The sequence below is a fragment of the Ambystoma mexicanum genome, chromosome 1q, assembly GCF_040938575.1.
Source record: "Ambystoma mexicanum isolate Mex_15411 chromosome 1q, UKY_AmexF1_1, whole genome shotgun sequence".
In the NCBI taxonomy this organism is placed as follows: Eukaryota; Metazoa; Chordata; class Amphibia; order Caudata; family Ambystomatidae; genus Ambystoma; species Ambystoma mexicanum.
In genome coordinates this window covers 704,580,433-704,604,973 of record NC_090922.1, presented here as the reverse complement: position 1 = coordinate 704,604,973, position 24,541 = coordinate 704,580,433, and the positions used below count along the sequence as shown (strand labels likewise).

The window sequence follows — 24,541 nt, the reverse complement described above, 5'->3', positions numbered from 1 at the left end:
CACAGATCGAAAATGTTTAAACTGAACATTCTCCACAAGTTCATGGATAAGTAATTTGTATGGGATTTAACATTTTTGCAGCTTTGGGGTTTCATTAGCAAAGAGGGAGCACAGTGGTACATCAATGTTTTTAATGGGACCAGGACTTTCTGAAGGTTAGGGAATGTCTGCATTTCATTCATAGATAGAGAACCACTTGGTGCATGCATGGTATATACAATGTGGCAAGTCCTTTTCCCTACAAATCAATATTGAGAAAGAACAATCAGTTACTAACTGTTCCAATGCATAAGGTTATGGCAATTGAACATGAAACACAAATAGCATGAAATAGTATTATGAAGTAGAGGACCCAAAGTAAGCATACATGGCAGACAATGCATTTTTTTTAAATAAATGTATTCTTTAATTACATCTAGGTTTATTTTTTGATGGAAAAATAATGTATCAAAAACAATCCGGTACAGAATGAGTCTACACAGTGTACCCATTTCTTTTGTAATTTACACCTCAATATAAACAATGTTCCAAAAAAGTAAACAAAGTTAAAGCACCCTGTAAATTTGTACAACCCAACATGTATTGCACATTAATCAAGGACAGATTAACAAATACATAGACATTAACAGGAATGAATAATCCCTCAAACTCCCACTGACTGAATGTAAACATTGTGACCAGGAGGGGGTGCACATATCTTAAAACACACAAAATCAGAGAGATGTTTCACAGGCAAGTCCTAGCTTCTCATTTTATTGCTTCCCAAATACTTCCAATAGACACATTAATGATGTACTTATTCCTACAGATCTGCAAACTTTGTGGCATATGTAGTTTAACAGCTGTTTGTTGTGTTGCCAATTAAAGGTTACCTCCCCTAAAAGATAAGCAAACATGATTGTCTACATCATTTCACAGATAAAAGCAGGACAGTTCATATATCATAGCAGGCAGGTACAGTTTCTTGTCCATATTCTCTACATTCCAAGGTCTCTGTCTGGGCCACAATTGCCCCTTCTGTCAAATCAGCTCTGCCCCCAGTTCTGAATAATGAAATCAGTAGTGAAATGAAGCATTTTAAAGATTCCAATATACAGTAGAAATGGCAGAAAGGAAGATGCATACACCACACAACTCGGGGAACTCGATAACCTTCATCCCCAACAACATATTTTGCATTAAGCCTCCCACACCTATTAACCCTACAGAAGAGGCATCATAAGGAGGAGGGATTTACAGGGGACCCGACAGATGTAGCTGTGGAGGACTATTCTGTCAGATCCAACACCACTAGAGTCAGGCAGAGCCCCACAGCAATATTCTTTGAAGACGTAAACACTGTGGGCGATGTAAGCCTTGCAGATCTCATCCCTAGGAAAGTCCAATGGTGTTGCATTTAATCCCTGGCATCAGTTGGGATTTCATCAGGAACCTGCTCAATGACCGTCTAGCTACTAAAGTACAAACTTTAGGAAAAACAGGGAAGGAGAGTGTGTGTGTGTGTGAGTGAGTGAGAGAGAATGTGAGTGTGAGTGCGCGAGAGTGTGTTTTTTCCCAAAAAGACTTCTTAAGATAGAGTCGAGGTGACTGCCACAAGGAGCACCATTATCAAAGTTTTCAGTTTATGTTCCTGGTTTGCTACAGGCACAAAAGCCCTATGGCCCAACGATCTAGAAAATGGGATTGATAGTGGGAAACTCAATGTAAGTTTATTAAAGTAATTGAAATATAGGTCTTATATGACATGAAGGTAAAGGCTTGGGCAAAATAACTGTTGAAAGGGCGACAAAGCACTGAGGGGAGAGCAGCCGAAACAGTTGGAAGGGTGTTAGGTGAGTGGCTCCATGCTTATCACATGAGAGGGGGCATTGCCTTTCGAGACAGGATAAGGTGATCATGCAAAGTGAGACATACAGTTTGATTAATGAAACAATCAAGCACATTCTATTATAATAACCAAATGAATTATTAATACCAGACTACAACACAATTTAAAACTAAAGGGTAATACACTAAATTATCATTCCACGGTTTTAAATAAAATGTAATTTCATTAAATTTGCTTTGATTAGTAAGGTATACCATTTGCATTTAAAGCCATCGTAGTGTTAACAAAAAGGAAACACTAACCAACAGATGTCCCCACAATCCAAAAACATGAGTGAAAGCACACATGTTGCAAGGATGTACAGTACTAGGTGTTAACAATAACAATTAGTTATCAGATACAGGTTTGAATACAAATAAGACATTCAATAGAAATACAATTACAATCTCCAAGACCAAAGTTAACTATACAGAGTGTGTATATAACTGCTCAAGACAGAACCTTAGAACTCCTGGATGGTTGTAATTGTCCCAAGAACAAATCGATGCAAGTTTAAACGTGGACACAATCTTGAGTCTACCTTTCAGGAGCAATATGACTCTGCCACAGAACAGGATATTGCGGAAAATGATGTTGCTAGGTTTTACTCCTTAAATGATATATTCCAAATCAGCAAAAAAATGGAGAACACATGAATTGTAAACAGCTATTAGCAATGGGTGAACTATACATGCAAGGTGTGCTCGCATGCCTTTAATTTATGTGTGAAACTCTGCAACCTCTGCTCTGTTTTCCCACAGACTGCATTAGTCAAAAAGATTTTGTATCAATATTTGTACTATTTGTTCAAGAAATGGAACAAAAGACAAGAAAACACATGAAATTGTAAATATCTAAGTAATCTTTAACAGAACATAGCTCTTTCTTCTTTCCAGATGTATGATTAACCTGTAAACATGCCATGAACAGGCACGCATAATTCAATTCTGTAATTATTTGGATTGATCATTTGTCTGTACACCGCCCACTACAGCACTAAGCACTATCATATAAGGTTATAGAGTAATGAGCAGATGAAACATTACAATGTTTTTTTCTAAACATTTTAAGGAATCGTTCACGATAAAAATAAATGCATATTTTTTTATGGAGGAATGCAAGCCAAATACAAACCAAAGATAAATGCACACGTCTCTTTAAATTGTGCTTAATAATAACTTTTGGGAATTTTAACATTTTGTAAGATGCATTATATATTTTACAATAACTAGTAAATCTATCGTTCTTAAGAATGTATAGATGCCTTGCATTTCAACAAATTATTCTATTTTTAAACAAGAGCTGGAAAACGGGGAGCTGATGTAATACTTTTAGCAGTAGTGTTTTTTTTTTTTTAAATGGCATTACACGAAAACAAAGACATTCTGCTTATAACAATAAAAGTATGGCTAGACACATAGAACACTGAAAATAGATTCACTTAGAAACAAAGAGGGTTACATCCCAAACTAATAAAATACCCAATCAATATGGATACAGTTAACCAATAAGAAAAATACACAGAACCAGATCAAGTCTGAAGTGCAAATACGTGCAAAGTAGGGCCAGAATGCTGTAGGCCTCAACCAAACGAACAATGTGACAACATATCTATGATTTATTTGCATATCCCTTGGTAGCCTCATACCTGGATGTTTAGCCAAGAGAACGGAAACTATTCATTCGGAATGTAAACCATTAATGGGTAGAGAGGACACATGCACAGGAGCTGAACAGGTTTCGCAGGAAGATGTCAAATCACATTATTGAAGGAAATCATGTAGCAGCTCCCACCATACTTTCACTAGATCCTGCTTTTGCCTGCTCTTGCAAATCATTAGGGACATTGTCTTGTGGGCTATTTGCAGGCTGTTCTGTCACTTTTAATGAAGCGACCGTATTGTTGCTTTCCGCTTCCACTGCTGTGGAGGGTGGAGCAATGCTTTCTTCCACTGTTGGAGGACTAGTAACTGCATTTGCTTGTACAGCCTGCCTCCTTGCCTCAATCTCCTGTTGCTGCAGCATTTGCTCAACTTCGATTTCAAGTTCCAACTTCTCTTCATCGGTTTCGACTTCAAGCTGTTGCATTAACTCCTCTAGTTTTCTGGCCTTCCGTTGCTCATTTTGCTGAATAATCGTGCACAGGTGCTCGGCCAACTGTTCCTTTATCTCAGTCTTTCTGTGGAGATCCAACTTTGCTGCTATGTACTCTGCTTCTGCCTTGTCAAACCGTTTCCTATAATGACACAAACGGAAAAGCATTGGGATTTGACTTTGAACATTGTGTTACAAGACAGTACACGTTTCATAGTTATTAGCCAATGTGTTAAACATGTTTGCATTAAGAGGGATGGGTTCAGGTGTGCCCAAGGAAAATCCATTATAAGCACAGTAGATTGCAATATATTCAGAGGCCCAATCCACATCGCCATTTAGGAATACATACATTTTAAACAATTACTAAAAATTAAGTTTATGTATGGGATTTATAGAACCCAAACCTACCCAGGAAGCAATGAGTGAACACAAACAATAGCCTGGATCCGAAACCAGAGAGCTTTAGTAATCTCCGTATTTTATGCTCTTTGCAGGCAGGTTGGGCAGAAGCTAACAAACTGCACTAGTTCAGAGTACATAAGGTGCATGAGGCGTGCGCCTAACATTTCATTTGAGGTTTGCAAAGGGGGCACGAGCCAAAAAAATAAAATAGAAACCAGGGGAGAAAAAACAAATAAAAGTGGTAAGAAGCAATTACAAAGAATCGTGTCTGTTCATGAGAACACAATACCAGCAGAGGTAAAAAATAAGTGTAGTTTTCTGCCCTGTACAGTTAAAGGAGAACGCCTTATGTCCAGACTACGCATCCAGGTACAATCATACTTAAAGAGGCATCAAAACCTAACACCAGACATTGTTACTCCAATAAATGGAAACATTTTGTCATTTGGTGCAATACTAAAAACATCAACCCTATTAACTGTTCACCTAAAGATATAGGGCCTCATTAGGAGTCTGCCGGTCCGGAAATAAGGGTGGCGGTAGCAACGTACCAGCACCGGTTCCGGACCGGCAGACTGCAACTCTGCTCTCCTGGGCCTTTGCTTCTGGCAGGTCTGACCTGTCGCGCGCAACGGCCCCGGAAAGCAGAGTTGTCACAGAAGCACCGGCACCATTGGCAACGGTGCCGGTGCTTCCGTGTCCCCACTCCCATGTAGTCCTATGGGGCTCCATGGGAATGGGGACTAACTTTTTCCACCACCTGATATCCCAGGCCGTCGGAACTTGTAATGTCCCGGTGGCACCGGGATATCAGGCGGCAGAAAACTGTGTTCAGGTTACCGCCGGACTTGTAATGAGGCCCATAGTCCTTTATCTAACGCACCTTTTAAACTCGGGACTTGTGTTGAATTCCCTGAAGGTCCACCTTGCGCCCTCTCTACGTATACCACATCTCAGAGCAAGGTTTCATGGTGAGATTCATGTGATTAAGGCTTTTATGGAAGGGGTAAAGAGACTTCACCCTGTTATTTCCAACCCAACTCCCGGATGGGATTTTAATGTTGTTCTCACAAGATTAATTGGACCTCCTTTTGAACCAATGCATAAGGCTAGTCTTATGGCCTTACCTACAAGACTCCTTATAGGGGTAGAGTTTGTGAACTGCAAGCTCTCTCAGTTCAAGACCAATTTGTGACTATTCGAAAAGATAGGTGGTTTTGCGCACACATTCTCGTTTTGCGCCAAAATTCATCTAGAAGTTCCATGTGAACCAATCAATCTAACTTCCTACTTCATTTCAAAACCCCACAAACTCAGCAGAAAGAAGCCTCTGTACACTAGATGTTAGGAGAGCGGTCATAAACTACCTTGAAAAGATGAAACCTATGAGAAAGATAAACCAATTCTTTGTCTCTGTGGCAGCTGGTAGAGAAGGGTATCCTGTCTCAAAATCAGAAATTTCCAAATTAATTGTCAAATGTATCACAATATGTTACTCTTATTTATTTATTCGGATTTGTAGAGCGCGCAACAGCCCGGGGGCATTGTGGCGCTTGTTACAGACATATCTTAGTTACAGAATAAATTAACATTTGCAATTTACAGTATGGTTGCTATTGTTACAGAAAATTTAAAGTTACAGTTAAAATAAGAACAGTTGCAATTTACAGTAGAGAAATGAGGTTTTGAATTTTCTTCAGAAGGCAAGGAGCGTGTTTTCTGCTTTAATGTCTGTGGGTAGTGTGTTACAGGATTTGGCGGCAATGTATGAGAAGCCAAAGCCACCTGCTTTGGCCCTATTGATTCGTGGGATGTGAAGTTGGTTGGTGTATTGTGTCCTGGTGGGTCATGTAGAGGAGGATTTGGTAATTGTCTCTCATACGTATGATGGTGCAGGGAGTCAGGCATTTATGTGTGAGCCTGCCAAACGAGACTTACCCTTTATTCCTAGAGTCAACTCTACTCAGGGCACACGGGCTACCATAGCATTCATTGCACATGTTCCTCTAAATTATATTTGCAATGCAGAAGCTTTGAGTTCTGTTCATACCTTTACCAAACACTACTTCTTTGTCCCACCTGAGAATCAGACTTAGAATGTGTGTCTAACTGTGCTAAAACATCTCTTTGCCACTGTTCCTTCATACATCCCACCACCATCTCCTGGTACTGCTCGCTAGTCTATGCAAAGCATGTGATTCAAAGCAGATTTGCAAGCATCAGAAGACATACATTACTCCCTGTAATCGTATTTATTCACCGTAATCGTATTTCTGATGATTGTATCTGCTTGGATTCACATGCGCCCACCCTTGCCCTCTTGGAGTAGAAGGAACAGACATTTTACGGCTTCTTTCTTCTGTACTCACTCACGCTTTTGTAAGGCTCCCTCACGGCAGAACAAAAACAACTGGTGGGACCGCCCCACGTGAAGGATTTTGGGTACACTACATGTCACGTTAGGGACAGTGTTACAGTCATGCCCATGTCGACGTCCCTTTTTGATCTTCAAAGAAAAGATGCAATGCTCTGCGATTACCACTAGATGTGGGACTATATTCACAGCATGTGATTACAAGCAGATCCACAAGCATCAGAAAATGGTTTATGTTGTCTTAACAGCTGAAAGAAATGCTTTACGCACAATGCTATTTTTCCAACACCTGGGGAAGTAGAATCTTGGACTCAATATGACAACCAGAGAGACCATCAGCCATGAATAAATTTGGCTATAAATAAGTAAACCAATCAACTCTCAACTGTATCTTATTTTTGTACAACTGAATAATACACTTTTGCTTTCTTTTCCTAGCTTTGACTGAGTTTATGTCCTGATGGAGTGTGTTGCATTAAACACATTTTGACATATGGCTAATGCAGCATACAAAACTCCGCCTCACCAACCAAACTGAAAAACACTGCCATTTACCTCGAACACCAAAGACATCACCTGCGGCGTACCACAATGATCTAGCCTCTCCTCACTCCTCTTCAATGTCTACATGTCCCTCCTAATGAAACTCATTTATACCCATGGACTGACCACCTACAACTACGCAAATGATACCCAACTAGTCTTCAAGATAACCTCAACCCAAGATCCAACCAAAAACCCAAACACCACCCTTAACAAATGTCTCTTAGACATATACACTTGGATGAACAACAATAATTTCAAATTAAAATGAAATAATGACCCCCCCAGAAGAAAATGCAACACATACATACCTGAGCTGGCAACCATGCATGGGAACCCAACCGGAGACATATTCAGTGATAAAAAGCCTGGGAATACTCATGGACAACTGACTGGAAAAGTCAACACAATAGTGAAGGAATGCTTCTTCCACCTGACTAATTAGAGAGATACTCCCCTACCTCACCTTTCCACAAAGAACTCTTGCAATCATCTCCTTGGTATTATCGAGAGTAGAGTATGCAAACATCCTTTACCTTGGAATGCCAGAACGCCTCCCAAAAAAACTCCAATGCATCCAAAATACTGCAACAAGATCCGGAGACCAACAGACGAGACCACATCACACCAGCATTGAGTAGTCTACACTGGCTTCCAATAAAAAAAATGTTTTCAATTTAAAGCCCTATGCATCACCAACAAATCACTACACAGACAAGGAGCCGAATTTCTCCAAGCCAAAATCAACCCCTACCAATCAGGAAGCAACCTAAGATCGAGCAACAACGTTCACACCAAAACGAAACACTACGAGAACCGGAAATTCAGAGGAACCGCATTCTCCCATTTGATAGCCAAACTATGGAACTCAGTACCGAAGGAAATGAGAACGACAAAAGATCACATAACCTTCAGAAAACAACCGAAAACGCGGCTATTCAAATCACAGAGACAAGCATAAAAACAGGCAGCCCCACAAATCATACCCCGGACCCAATGAAAACATGTGACAGTACGATTCGTGAAACAGACCATAAAACCACATACCCCGAGTAGGTGTCCGGTCAAAGGATCGAAAACAAAAAGATCTAATACAATAGTTGAGAGTCAAAAGGACCGAAAAAAAGGTTGAATACCTTTTTTAAAATATATATATTTTTTTGTTTCCGTTTAGGAAAAAAAAAGTGGTTTTCCGGTCCTTTTGACTCAACTATTGCATTTCGATCCTTTTGATTCGATCCTTTCACCTATAAACCCCCCACCCCCCCCCCCCCCCCGAGTAAAACAAACAACTGCCTCTGTTCCTTTCTCCTCTCGCGCATACATCCCACGTACTACACATAACATAAAAGAGCCAATCATACTACACACAAGCCACACACCTACCGGAAGAACAAACAGCTGCAAACAACCCAGACACTGTACTTTACTCCTCCAGACACAAGCCCAGAGTACACAACAAAGCACACTCAGAAAGCAGACACACAAAGACTCAAGTTTCTCCTGGTCCTGCAAGCATCAACAGAAGAGCACAGCCTCTGTCCCAATCCCTCTTCCCTCGCTAACCAACCCCACCCACTTTCTTACAGAGCCACGTGAGCACCTGGAGACCATGCAGATGGCAGTGGTGCATGGTATAATTTAACTTAACAATGTAAACAGATACTACAACTAATGGAGTGCTGGCCACTAAGCTTATGCACGTACATACTCATGGTCTTTCCAAACTAAATAAAAATCTAAGGAAACTACTAAAGTCACCGTGCATCTGTACACTTCTTAAAACTGTGATGATCTTGTGCCTCTGGAGAGACAAGTACAATGAAGTTAGCAAGCCTCTGCTATGCTGATGTGCTTGGCAAATCGGTTACATCAAGAGACCATTCTGCATTTCTGTTCCCCCCCCTGCTAGCCTCAAATATTATACAGTATTTAAAACAGCAAGTAAACGGTCAGTCGACTCTTGGTCTGATTAATGATCTTTCTTACTTAGCATATGAGAAGTCCATGCAGGCCTGATCAATTCTGTTTCTTAAGATTCCAATGTCAGTTGACACCATATCATCCAATGCTTGCAGCTCCTTTTGAATCCGTTTAAGTTTCACTGTTTCAGCATGAGTTTTTTTCGATCTAGAAATATAAATTTCAATTAAATATTTAAGAATAGCAACAAAAATGGCAAAATGTCCACTTAATCATTTCAGGTCCATGCATGTTCTCATACGCTCAAAATGCAGTACTTTATAATGTATGTGCCCTTGCACTATTGGCAGCAGTTACATTTTAAATGTTGCTAATTGAGAGTCTAAATTTCCTCAGAGGAAGGTTAACAGGAACAAGAAGGCGAGGAAATGGGAGACCATTAGAGAAAAGATGACAACAAAGAAAAGGTACCCAACAATATGATGAGAAAAGGAGAATCATGAATAAAGGGGAAATGCTTGATGGTGGTGCCTAAATGTATAGTAGTCTTGTGGTTATTCCATCTGCACAATGCAGCATCAAACTTATAAGATATGAGGGGTTAGCATACCATGAAGGAATAGCGCTGTACTGCAAGAATGCCCTCCCGTGCCAGTGATCAATAGTTAGCCAAAGGTGCAGTCAAAACTGGAACATCGTCATTTGGAAAACTACATACAGGGTCACCAATTTGGATCATTGGCTTTGTGCTATTTGAACAGGATGAGATCTTCAAGGCGAGGAGAAAAGGTGGCTCCACTTGGACACTACCATGTTTCTGTTGATTTTGAGCCAATTTGGACTGATTTCTGCTGACCTGTGCAGTAATAGATACATCAAGACTGATCAAGACTAACTTGTGTAAGGCAGTAGGTAATCTGTTTGGACTTTTATACTTAGTCTCCACCACTGCTTCAATGCCATGAACTTTGATAACCTCTTACATTTATAGACTACAGTGTGGCAGGCAGGTGTCCATTCTCCGATGCAACATACTTTGCTAACCCAGTTACACACTGCATTTCTGTAACCAAAAGCAAACGATTCAGGTTAATGTAAACACGGTTTCTTTCAAAACCATTTGAATTCGGCCTATCTGGGATGTTTGCTTGGAACAACTGTAAGGATACCTTGGTCTCCCTCCACACAATGGGACTGGGTCCTTTAAAAAGGTCAATTTCGTGTAGGGATAGCTTTGTCCTTTCCCAACAGCTCTTAAGTTAAGGAAGGAAACAATGGCCTCTTAGTGCAGCAGGATTTGTTTTTTCCCTGCACGAACAACAAGAGGAAAAACTCTCCTCTCAGTCAATGGTTGCACATAAACATTTGCACAAAGGGCCTTTGTTAAAAGAGCTCTGCCATGAAAGATTGCGATTTTTGTGCAGTTGTAAGAAATATGGCTAACCTTCCCCCAGTGAATAATTCTACAGACTGGAATAATCCCAAGCCACCACCCCATAAATCGTGCCAAAGGTAAAAGGTCAAAAGGAATTACATTAGTGCTTACAAAAGTAGAACATTTGTGCCAAGAGCTACCCAAGGGCTGTACAGCAAGGCATTGCTGGTTAGGATGCTCCTCCCTCCTGAGCGATCTAAGGACACAGACCCATCATGTCATATCGTGTGTAACCAGGTCAGCCATGCTTAAAGCAGCATTATTTTGAGCCATAGGCCAAGCCTCGATGTGGATGCAAAATGCAATGCAGGTTAATATTTAGTCAAATGCAAGGCAGAAGATTTACTTTAGCAAAGTTACATTATATTACAACAGTGTTTGTGCGAGAACCTGGGATGAGCACCAGTGACCTCGAAGCAGGGACGCTGCCCTCCTTTAGTTATATACTAAGCCGTTCACTGCTCTCCAGGCTTTTCTGGGACAGGCGCCAAGTGGTCAATAAATAGCAAACAAGATACAGCAATGCGCAAGAACTACAGCACTGCAAAGAACTACAGAATCACGAAAGGACTACAGAGCGCCCCCAACAACTTCAGGTTGCCGAGAGGACAGAAGTTGTTGGATGAGCTAATCCGACCTTGCTATAGTTCACACAAGCTAGATGCTGTTCGCTGATAACACTGCTACGAAGCAGGTCTCTCCCCAACCCCTCTGTTCAGATAAAGTTGGTGGTTGTAGGCCTGGGACGTGGGACAGTGGGAGCCCAGACAGTATTAAGACAGGTTTTAAACCCAGCACAAAGTTTTCCACGGGCAGAGCTGGCAAGACGGCAAACGGTTGGAGGAAGCAGAGACTTTCCAAAAGGGAGGGGTCAAAACTCCCTCCTTTTTCCCTAGATGGACTTTAAGCCACTAAGCTGGATTCTTGACTGTTTCTAGGCATTTTGAGTCCCCAAAGGACTTTTGAGCAGAAATGTAACGCAAATCAACTCACAACCTATGAACATATCTTATTCTGGATTGACTACATGCTGGCACCATTAATCCCAATTGACATTTAATTCCTTTTGAAGCATTTATTCCTATTTTTGTGCTTTTGATGAAAAGATCATGGCGCTTAAATAGGTGGCCTTTTAATATTTCTGCATTTTTCCTTGAATTGTGGATCATCCCAGGCATCCAGTCCTATCCAGCTCTCATCTCCCTACCTTCTACAGTTAGTATGAAAGGCCTTTTACCTTTCACTGATATCACAGAGAAAGGCATCAAGGTATTGATTGAGGCAGATGCTTCTATGAGGTTGCACGTCATGATTTGGAGAAGGTAGATCATTCTTAATCTTGATTAGAGGTAATGACATTGATTTCAGATTTTTCATGAATTATTTTTCACATTAAGTGTGTTGTACATAGTGACAATAATAATATTAGAACTATTTCTTTATTACTTATTTCTCATAATTAAAAGACTTAGCTTTTTTACAGGTGCGCATATACGAAGCATTCATTTAGTGTTCATTACTGAGTGTTATGTGAGAAGTATTTGACCATGAACATGAAGAATGGGGCATCTATCCAAATTCATTGTGTATTGATGCATTATACATGTCTTAATATACACCAAGAGTTACTGGATGTTTTGAGCAGTGGACTATCAACAAAAAAGAATGTGACATTAGTAAACCCCTCCTGTGCTGATGAATGAGTAGCAGTCTATCACTGCAGAGGGTTGATCGCCTGCTCTCATTACTGATGTGCAGTGACAGGCATTTGCTGTTCCCTGCTGGGGGGGGGGGGCATCTTGGACACTCCCCTGGGAGTGGAGGTGGTGGGGAGTCTGTGGAGATAGGGGTGATAAGAATCACATCACTTTGACCCCCAGATGGGACATTTCGTAGCCTCTCCTGCACCTTGATACCTTAATATTCTTCCCACATAGCTACTGAAGAGGGGCTACAAGAGTTGCTACATGCCTAGCGGTCCAAAGAATAATATACACTCTAGTGAAGAGTGGGTGTAGAATAAACAGCTTAAAGCACACTCTAGTGAAGAGCAGCGTGTCTTTTCAAGCAAAGCTAAGTAGTTAAGAGAAATGGCTAGCCCACATGATGTGCCTATACCTGTAAACTGCTGCCATGCAGTAACCAGGTGGTTACAGAAAGGCAGTGTTAGGAATGTCAACCAGAGGCGCCCCCAGACATTTTTGTTAGGGGTGGCCTAATGAGGCCACAGGAAATCTTGGGGTGGCATACAGGGTTCCACACAGGGGCGGATCTAGCCTCGACATTTTGGCGGGGCTGGATGGCAGTTTTGAAAACTGCCATCCAGTTGTGAGACGGGACATTAAACCTATTAGGCTACTGAACCCCCCTCGTCCTAACACCCCACCCCAAGCTCAGGAGGCTGAGTAGATATCACGCCTTCCTTTGGCCCATTAGATCCATCTTTCATCCCAACACACCAGCGGCGCAGCCATTATTTTGTAACAAGTGGGGCCTGGAGCTAATGTAGTAGCGCCCACATTAAGAAGAGCCTGCGGAAGGAAGAGTAGTTGTTCTGCCCTCAGCCAAATGCATAGGAGTGACAGAGTAGTGAGGAAGGTCGAACCAATCAAGGGGGGGGGGGGGTTTGTCCCCTTGAGAAAAGGTTTTAAATAATGGGTTAAAATAGTGCATTTTACAGTACACTTTGTAACAAATTAGGTAAAAAGCCACACAGTTTATTATCGGTTTTGTAGGTTAAGACATAAAAAGTATGTTACATGCCAAGCCACCAACAATGCACAGGAGCATTTTCAAACACCTTTTCATAATGCCTTTGCCCGCTATATGCCAGTACTCTGCAAGTGTAAAAAAGCATTTTCATATTGATTGTGCTCACTCCTGTCCATTCTGGTGCACCTATATATGCCACTATTCCCACATAGGAAAATACTCATGTTTGCTTTGTCCATAATGCCAGTAACGATACTATAACAAATCATGTTTATGCTAGCTCTCCCAAAACATGCCAGTATCCCCATGTACGAACATACTCCTGTTGGCTTTGCCTTAATGCCAGTGAAAAAAAGCCATGCCAAAGTAAGAAAATATATCCTTGCTGGCTACACAAATCCCCCTCTCCATATATAAGAACACTCAAGTTGTATTTGCTCCCTAATGGCAGTAAAAAATGTCATGCCACAGTAAAAAAAAAATTTAAAAAAAAAAATAGCTTTGCAGGCAGCACGAATGCCCCCACCCCAATGTAAGAATACTTATGTTGCCTTTGCCCTTAACACCAGTAATAAACTGCAATGCCACCGAAAGAAAAAATGCTCTCGCTGGCTAGCCGGTAAGATAGCTCAGCGTGCTGAGCACATGCTTTTGTAATCAGAGTGTGATTCGCAGGTTCAAATCCTGGCAAGTCCAACTCTGCCTTTCATACTTCAAAGTGACCTCCACGATCTCTACCCTCCTCTACGGACCTTGTACTATTATGTTGCTTTTGCACCTTGTTACCTCTCTTACTCTGTACGGTTTTCCCTGCTCACCAAGTTGTACCACCTCCATGATACTTAAGGTTTTGGGCGATGTCAATAAATGAAATAAATAATCTCATTCAATGAGTGCAAACTTTGGCTGGGTGATACATTTGATGTAAATAGGTTCTCTGTACATCGCTTTAACGAAAGTGCTATATAAATAGCATATCATCACACAAATACCGCCATATAAGAACACATATGTTGCACACATCATGTTATATTCCCCCTTGTAAGAATATGTATGTTGCCTTTGACCTTAAACTCCAGTAAAATAAAGACCCAAGTCAAAATAAGGAAACATGCGCTCCCCATGTAAGAACACTCATCATGTTGCCTTTGACCTTAATGCGAGTAGAACATTCCATGCCACAGTAAGACCCAGTCAGGCCATGCCCACTGTAATATTCTCCCCAACACCACCCATACCTCCACCATCACATAAAAACTCACGTTGGCTTTCCTTTGCCATGCGCTTTTCAAAAAATGTTCATGCTCCAATGCCCCTCCCCAGATACACAGATATGGAGACATTCATACACATGCACCCACACAGCTGATCTGTCATTCACACCTAGAACATGTAGACTGTGCGCTCATTAACATGCGCAGTCACACCATTCACACTGCATTCATTCATAGGTGTGCACTTGCAGACACCGCCTAGCATACAACCACTTACACACTCCCTCACATGCATGCACGCATACATTCATGCAAACATACATACAGTTCCTGCATGCACACAAACATACATTTTTTATTTGTTAATGGTAATTATTGAAAGCATGGGCCATGTAAAAGCTGCAACATGCGGTGGAGGGAGTCCTACTGATGGGCTGGCAGGCTTTTGTGCTCAGCTTCTGCCCTTTACTTCAATGCCAGTTTTCTCACCTCGCAGAGCAGTGTATTTGTTTAAGAAAATACACTGCTAGCTCTCTGAGGTGCGAAATGTGACAGCTTCTTGCCAGCTGGGCCCGGGCATGACGTGGCACACACATGCATTGCCTGTTCCATGGGCACTCCATTCCTAGTCCCAAGATCTGTGCGTCTCATGGCCTCCCATACAATTCCAGGCCTGGAGACGTTGCCTTGCCAGTGTGGTCACCATACGCTGCCGACGCTCACTTGGTTTTGAGGGAGGGCATCTTTTATTGTCAATATTCATGTGTACATTTGCCATGTACACACATGCCAGTACCCGCACTGACTGTTAGACTCATGCCAGTTGCAACACGAAGCAAATTCTTAAAATGCCCTTATGGCAAATCAACATGTATTGGGTTAACACCTATGTAGCGGCAGTGGTTCTTGCTTGGGCGAGTGTTTACTTCAGGTGAGAGGAGTTAGAATGGTGGCACCAAGGAGTGCTGGTACTCTTTGCAGCCTCGGAGCGGAGACTATGGTGCCGTACAGGCTCACTCCTGTGCTTGCAGATGCCCCTGTAGCGAGTGCCAGGGTAGGTGGCATTACATGTCTCAGTCCTTGATGCATGTGCTTGGATTAGCACCGGGAATGCCAGCCTGAGGCAGAAGCAGAGACCTGCACCCCATCAACCAAATGGCCCCAAAACTGACACATGGCAATGACTTTGAATCCATTGGGAGGCACACAGTTCATTTGGTGAGACCATGTGACCCTCTGCAATTAGCCTTGTCCTGTTTTGATTTCTGGGGTCAAAAATCGCAGGCCCACGTAAATCTCAAAATGGATTTCATTGTTTTATGAAAAAAACTGTAAAACCGACTAGGGCAGTTAGTTGAACTTGTGAACGCAGCAAATTCGACTATGATCAACACCCCCATTCTGGTACCAAGTATTGTGATTTATCCAGACCTCACACCTGCATATGGAGCCCCATTGGGTGAAGGCTGGACTCGCCATGGGTGCGTTGCTCATGGACATTCGGCCAGCGGGGAAGCTGGGGCCCTGGGGCCATCATGACATCACAGTTCAATGACTGTGCAATAGCCAATCGTTTGCTGTTGCGGGTTCTTTGGCATCACCGTTTCTGACATTATAGCAAATGCAGCATTATTAAATTACATAGCGTCTCATAACATCACTGCTGTGTCAAAGGGCGGGGGGAGCGCCACATACCTCAGCTCTGAAGTTCTCGCCTGGAACCATTCGATCCCTCAGCGCCGAAACAGCCCAGGTCTCCTTTTCAGTGCCTGGAAGTGGACACAGCTTGGAAGCGCGAGCCAAAGCAGAAATATGCGCGCTCAGGCTGGGTTTATTTCCAGATCCACTGAGCATGTGCGCTCAATGGGAGACAGGGCCACCATCGTACGTGGCTCTCTTGACTCCAATCCTCGCGGAAAAAAGAAAACACCTTTTTTTCACCCTCGCACTGAACTGGGCATGTTATTATTCTCCATGCACAGTTCAGTGCGAAATTATTTTTTATTTTGTTTTGCTTTTTTGTGAGGTGGCCGATTGGGGCGGCCATCATTTTTTATAAGGTTGGCCATGCACCCCCCCCACAGGTCATCCCTTGGTGGCGTCCCTGATGTCAACACCAAATTTACAGAAGCAGTGCCTGGAGGATTGCCAGGGGAAACCCTGTTCACATATATGAAGACGGCTATTTGAGACCCTACACATTAGGAAGGATCTACATCAAATAAAGTGCACACCGTATGGGTATCGCACCAGACCACCAGAACTGCTTCCAAGAGGGCTTGACATACCCCACCGCAACGGTTAGATAAGGTCTGTGTGCTATAAAGGGGTTAACATCAGAACACATCCTTAGGTTTCACCCAAATAGTGAGGCAAATGACCCACATATCAGAGGGCACTATGACTTTCTGGTGAGACATTTTGACACTGTCCGTACCCAAGCTGCAGAATATAGAGGTTTGGGAGTTGCTCCAGCAGCACCCATACCAATAATAGCAGGGGGGGGGGGAGATACGATATGATATGTTATTTATAACGCGCCTATACACAAGTGTTTTAAGGCGCGACGAGGCAAGGGAGGGGAAACAGAGGGAAGACAGACAGCGATCCTAATAGGCCAGGTGAAATTGAGATTGCGCAATTGCAGGGGAAGGGGGAACGTGCGGGGGGGAAGAGGAGGGGGCAGTTCAGTACATAGGATAACAGTAAAATAAATAGAGACGAATAATAAATAAAAGTGCGGCCAGCTGGTGGCAAGTGCACGGAATGGAAGGAACACTTCCATTTCAGTCCCTCAAAGCTTCATTGGGCACATGTCCCATAAGGCAGGAGGACATCCCTAGATGGTAGTCCTCTATGTTGAGCCAGCCAGAGGCAGCCTACCCTGAGGTCACTCCTCGGCAGAGAGTGTCAGCAATCATAAGGCCAACAGGTTGTAATTCACCTATATAACATTGTGATAGTTGGTTTTCAGTGTATAGTTAGTTGCATCTTCCTTTAATTGACATGACTTCAATTACAGCACTTAACTCCATTCTGGGAGAGATTTTCAACTACCAGGGAGCAGAAACAGCAATGGGTTTAGGGCTGGCAATAGCTGGGGGAAATGATTCCATGATAGAAAGGGTACTCGTGCCCCTAATAAAGGTGAGTCAGTAAGACTAGAAGTCTTCAGATGTCTAGAAGTATTGCTCAGTGACCAGGAAAGGAAAGGAAACTCAAATTTGGTCTCATTGTAACAGCTACTTACAGGTCCATAGGCAGAGACCACCTGGGTAGATCACACGGGGAAGGGCAAAAGAAGGAATCAGGTGGGAATAAGCACCCTAAAAGAACACCACCTACTAGTACCACTGGTACCAGACAAGAACCAGGCAGAAATAACTTCCCTGCTAGTGGCAGAAAGGAAAGGACAAGGACTTCCAGTGTGCCCCCTGCCAAAAAAGAAAGGGAGACCTTTCGTAGCAGAACATTATAAGTAGAAAGAGATAGTACCAGTCCAAGGCAAGAAGCTGGTTGGGATAAAAGACCCTTTAAGGTCACAGGTGGTGAAAAGGAGTACCTATCAATTAAGGGATAGGGCACAGCTTAGGCAGCCACAAATATACAGAGATGAAGACTATCCTTCACAGAAAGAGAAGAAACAGGGCTTGGCACCCAAGGGAGACCAGAAGCCTGCCTGGAAGGACAAGGGGAAAGGAAGCAAACTGCAGCTTTGAGAGTGGACAATGGCAACAATTACAGACACTCTAAAGCAGACTCACAGGATAATACCAGAGATGAAAATATCTAAGGGATTGGCTAGTGGTACAATTAGACTCTAAAACACAAATCTCCATATTCAAAGAAAGACACAAGAAGCTTTCACAACACTACTAATCAAAAAGTAGAGATTACTACTCTCACAGGAGAAGTGGTAGAGGACCATAATGTGTATATAGTTACAATTCAACTTGAAGGGAACATCCAAAAGTGGATAGAGGCAGTATTTTGGTCTAATATACTTAGCAGAACATAATTAGCCCAGGCTAAATGTTAAAGAATACCCTGGGGGGGCAAAGGGGGAGGTAATTAAGCTGGCTTTTTCAGATGACATTGGTGAATGTAGTGAGTATCTATGCAGCCTCAAGGGCTGTTTTATGTGCAGTACGGTTATACAAGAATCATGTAGGACATGACAGATTGCCCTAAACATAAAATGCCAGTGTTTGCAACACCAAAGCCTCAGAGACATTATCCAATCAAAGGACGGGCTATACCACATTCGATAGTAACTGTAGATCAGTTATTAGACAAAGGGGTTCTGATACAACAGGCAAGCCCCTACAATACAGCCTTACTGCCAGTATCCAAACCAGATGGTTCATCCAGAGAGGTATACATACACAGCTATAACCTATAGCGGAATACAGTTTTGCTTCACTAGGCTCCCACACGGGTACAAAACAATCCTGGGCTATTCTCTAGTAGAATACAATCTCTCTTAGAAGGCATACAGACATGCTAGACATATGAAGATGACATACTGTACAGATGATAACTTAGATAAACACTTAGAGAAGGTGGACTTAATTAGGACACTAGCAGCTAAGGGCTACATTTTCAACTTTAAGAAGCCTAAAGTAGCCCATAGAGAAAACAGGTTTCTGGGGTTTTCATTATCTGATGAGGGAAGGGGACTTAAGCAGTTGCAGGTCATACTTTGAAACATTGGGCGATCATATGTGGCAGACTATGCAGCATTATTGAAACCACTATATGACTTGTTGAAGCCCAACGTCCGTCCAACAGACTGGATGGGAGGGTACACACGCATCCTGCACCATGTTTACCAAAAGATGACTCAAAGTAGTCCTCTTCAGGACAGGAACACAGATAAGGACTTAGAAGTGACACTATCTCCTGGTCCTAAAGTTTTTACAAATGTACTATGTAACCATGGAGTGACAAAACCCATAGCATACCATCCACATGTCTATACAATTCCAGAGCTAAAATTTGATCCAGAAGAAAAGATTCTGGCTACAAATGATAGTGCAGAAGGAAAGCACCTTAGCTGCAAACATAATTATGCACATAAACACAACTTTAGTGCAGGTGGAGGCAGCTACACACCAATTAGGCTCAGTGGGCTGCTACGCAGACAGCACAAGACATAAAATATCTCTATAAACCAGAACTGCCCAAATGTATTTACTAGAATGGTCTCTACAACCAGAACCGGATGCAGCAGTACCAGACATCCCAATACTTAGGGGGTACACCAGCTAAGGTTGGTGAGCTACAAGGCCTCCACGTAAGCCCACTCTAAATGTGTGATTCAGATTATGTAGTACAAGGTTATACTTTTGACCTTCAATGGAGGCAAGCCACCTCATTCAGAGATTCTAAAACCAAGCCAATAGTGTCCAAACAAATTTGCCCCAGTAAAATGGGACATCAGAAAGGCTAGACCTCTCATCTGGGTTATGCATACAAAAGCACACAGCGAAGGCGTGATCAGTCTGCAAGACAGCGGACTGTACACAAAGTGGTAGCGGCATTAACAAGCACAGTTGCATACATACATACATGAGGACATAAAAGCATGCCTGGACGAAAACAGTCCTAACCTACAAGGGTTCCCCACTACTTATAACACTGTAAAAGAAAATACAGTGAAAGTCACTAAACCTAGGTCAAAAGGAGGGTCTGTTGTCAGGGTACTACCAAACAAGCATGATAGATTAAAATGAATCTCTGCAGCACATGCAAGTGTAGCCTCAACCCAGCTACTACATGTCTCTTGCAGGATAGATACTGGTGGCCAGGGCTTAGTAAAGTGGTAGGACAGTAGATGGAAAATGACCCCAAATCTTTAAAGACAACAATGGGCAATTCCGAAAACAACCATTAACCACACTAACAAGGGAAACAGTGCCTTCTGAATACATGTATATGGACTGCATAGGTCCACTGACACCAGTTAAGAAGTAGACATATTTGTTGGTCGTGCTGTACTCGTACACAAGATTCACTTGGCTAATACTCCAGAAGAAAGATGATTGTAAGGAGGCCATAAAGGGTTTGCTGTCCTCATTAGCTACGACAGCACGGAAACTGCTCCAGCTGACAATAGGCCAGCCTTTCAAGGCAAAACCTTAAGAAGGGCCCTGTCAAGCTGGGGTTGTACTCTGCATTTCTCCAACCCGTTTTTCCCACAAGCCAATGATGTCGTAGGGAAATCCAATGGGATAGTAAAGTAAGCCTCAACTAAATGCATCCTTTCTTCTGGTGGTAATTGGGCGAGTGACTTACTTCTACTACACCATAGCATAAATAACCTACCTCGCCTTTTTCAATGTGAGGGTAAAACACCTTATGAGTTGCTTTTTGACACTCCTATGAATATGCCCGACTTACACTATTCTTGTAGATATCTCATCAGGCCAGACTAGCTACTTCTCATAAATCTCCCAAGAGACTCCATCAATGGTGAGGAAGCACCAAGCATCGACGATGACAAGTCACAGACTACCTTGAAATCTGGAGACTACGCCCTAGAGAAGATTGATGAGAAAGAAGCACTTGGACCGCACAACAGACCTCCTGTGATGGTACTGAAACGTATTGGCTCAATAACAGCAGTCCTACCAGCCGTGGCCCCGAAGTAAGGTACTCGACAAGTGTCAGTCGACCACCTTAAACCAGCTCCAGATGTTTACGCCCTGAGGGAGAAGACTATCCTGAACAACCTGACAAGCAGTCAAGAATAGAACACGAGTGGTTGACGATTCATCCAGAAACCACCAGATCCTATGAAAATATATCTATTGTTCCACGAACCAAAGAGCCAGAAACAAGGCTAGAAACAAAGGCAAGTGCAAGGTCCAACAGAAGGATTTTTGACCATACGAGGTGTAATAGAAACTGTAAAATATTTATTGGTGCAGTAACTCGCACCAACTATCTGGGTGTCACATATACTAATTATGCGGATGACACCGAGATACTCATTCCTATCTCTGGCGACTATGAAACTGATAGCAAAAACCTCAATGAAATATACGCAGTAATACAAGCGTGGATGGCACACCATGGACTTTGTCTCAAAGACGAAAAAACTGAGTTGATTATCCTTGGTACTAACGCTAAACTAAAAAAACTAAATACTGCTTTCAAATCGTTCACTATTGATGGTAACCCCATCCCTGTCTCTAATAATACTAAAACCCTTGGCATCTACCTCGATGCCACATTATCCTTCACCAAAAAAACCAATGCAGTAGCGTCTTCAGCCGCCTACACATGTAAACTTATTACCGCATGTAGGCCGTTTATTTCCACTCCCAACTGCATTACTCTTGCTAGAACGTTAGTCTTGTCCAAAGTAGATTTATTGTAATGCCCTCTACTTAGGCACAAGCTGCAAAAATATTCACAATCTATTAAGTAACTCAAAATAACGCCATTAGGGCAGCCCTCAACATCTCTAAGAAGTCGCATATCTCTGAGACTAGACGTAATCTGCATTGGCTCCCAATAGAGCACAGAATATCCCTCAAAGTTCTTGCCCTTACCCAAAAAGCCAGGGCTAACCTCGCACCATCCTACATCTCTAACCAACTTACCCCACACACATCTACAAGACCACTTAGAACAGCTCAAGTGAACACTATGTCTATACCGAGATTCAAACTCCATAACTCGGGAGGAGTTAGTTTCCCTGTACAAGCCTCAAAGCTATGGAACACACTACCTGTTCCAATCAGGTCTGTAACCTCCTTCAGCCTATTTAAACGCAACACCAAACGTTGGCTTCATGACCTGGACACATTGACAGCTTAACATCCTAGAGCTTAGATTTACTGCCTACCCACTGTACATATTGTAAATAATATTACTATCTGTCTCACCTTCGGCCCACTGCCTTAATTGCAACATGTATGCTTGTACCTGTAATAACAATGTATGTATTTGTTTGTAACCGCAACTATTGGAATTGTTGCCTACTGCTTGCTAATGTATCTGTACTCTAATGTAACATGATCAAAAAACGTACGGGCCCCTGGTTGCGCTTTATAAATAAACCAAATACAAATAACCCTATTTTACACCTTGCTGTGGATAAGTCTTCTCACCTTTTTTTTCTTATTGACTTCGGGACATTTTTTTATCCCAATGAAGAACCCAATGGTCAGCCGACAGTTGAATATTTCGAAGCGCGCATAGCACCATACATAATATCTGTGCCCTTCATTATATTATGGCTGAGGTTCGTAGACGCCCTAATGCCATAATAGAAGACTTTACCTCAGTTTTATTGATTTTTCCAAGGCATTCGACTCCGTCTCACGTCTATTAATGTGCAGTAAACTTGGACGGTAGGGCATTGATCCTCTCCTTTTACATTATATAAAAGCCATGTACCCTGATACTTCAGTTGTAATCTGGGTAACCCAGGAAGTAGTTATCACCTGCTCCATGGCAACCAATCAGAGATTCAATCAGGGGTGTGAACTTGCGCCCCTGTTATTCAACTTTTAAGTCTCTGACATGGATGATATTAGATAGGTGTGTAATTTCCCGCCTTCCATTGGAAGAGGGCCGGCTCCTTGGTTAGCCTATGTGGATGACACATGCTCCTCGATTATACCCCAGTAGGGCTTGAGCACTCCACTGATGCACTCTCCACCTTTACTAGTACCAATCACATGAAAATTAATAATTCTAAATATAAAATAGCAATTATTGGCGGTAGATCAAAAAAGAAAAAAAAAAACCAAAAATTGGAGTTTAGATGAAAACTGTCCCATACTGCTCTATTGGTAGTAGATAGTTATATGACAATGCATTACTTACCGTAAAAGCATTTCTGATGGTTGTATCTGCTTAGATTCACATGCTGTGCATAGGTCCGACATCCAGTGGTCACTGCGGAGTATTGCATTTTGTTTTTCGTAGTCGAAAAGGGACGTCGACAAGGCGTGTCTGAAATACTATCCCTATAGTGACGTGCGTTGTACCCACAATCCCTCACGCGTCGAGGTCCCTCTGTTTGTATTTTTCTGCCCTGAGGGAGCCTTCTAGACGTGAGTGAGTACAGAAAAGAGATATAAAAAGGAAGTCTATGTTCCTTCCATCCGAGCGGGGAGGAAGGGTGGGCGCATGTGAATCTAAGCAGATACAACCATCAGAAATGCTTTTACGGTAAGTAATGCATTGTCTTCTGATGTTTGTTAATCTTCTTAGAATCACATGCTGTGCATAGACTAGCGAGCAGTACCCAGAGTTGGCGGTGGGTTATGAGAAGGAACAGTAGAGAAAAGATGTCTTAATACTGCCTGTCCCACCTGGGAGTCAGATCTCGAGTGTGCATCTAGACAGTAGTGTTTTGTAAAGGTGTGCACAGAACTCCAGGTAGCCGCTTTGCAGATGGACTCAAGGGGAACATTTGCAATGAATGCTATGGACGCCCCCGTGCCTCGAGTAGAGTTTGCTCTTGGCTTAAAGGGCAGTTCTCTCTTAGCAAGAGTATAGCAGAGAGTGATGCATTGAACAATCCATCTAGAAATAGTGGACTTTGAAACTGCATCCCCTTCTCTTCCTGCTGCCACCGAGACGAAGAACTGATTAGTCTTCCTCAGTGGTCTGGTTCTTTCCATGTAGAACATGACCGCTCTGCGCACATCTAGTGTGTGCAGAGTTTTTTCTCCCAAGTTGGAAGGATTTTGAAAGAACGTTGGCAGTTCTATAGACTGGTTTACGTGGAATTTCGAGATGAATTTCGAAGCAAACCTTGGGTGCGTGCGTAGAACCACCTTATCTATGTGAACTGTAACGAAGGGGTCTAGAACAGAAAGAGCCTGTAGTTCACTTACTCTCCTGATGGAGGTGATAGCTATTAAAAAAGCAGTCTTCAGAGTGAGGTCTTTAAGAGATGCTTTGTGCATGGGTTCGAATGGTGAGCCCATGAGTCTGGTAAGTACCACGTT

General features: G+C 42.5%; 1 protein-coding gene across 3 annotated transcripts in view; it reads right to left on the bottom strand.

Annotated features, from left to right (window-relative positions):
- Window positions 1-382: 382 nt before the first annotated feature.
- GORAB (golgin, RAB6 interacting) overlaps window positions 383-24,541 on the bottom strand; it is a 156,489-nt gene continuing 132,330 nt past the window's right edge. For 2 of the 3 annotated variants that reach the window (XM_069641310.1, XM_069641311.1), the window contains 2 exons: window positions 9,273-9,413; window positions 383-4,103 (listed from right to left, as the gene is read on the bottom strand). In XM_069641310.1, coding sequence (XP_069497411.1) covers window positions 3,644-4,103; window positions 9,273-9,413 — 601 coding nt within the window. In that variant the 3' untranslated portion in view covers window positions 383-3,643. Of the gene's footprint in view, window positions 4,104-9,268; window positions 9,414-24,541 lie in introns of those variants that run through there. The other variant, XM_069641312.1, reaches the window with a different exon arrangement.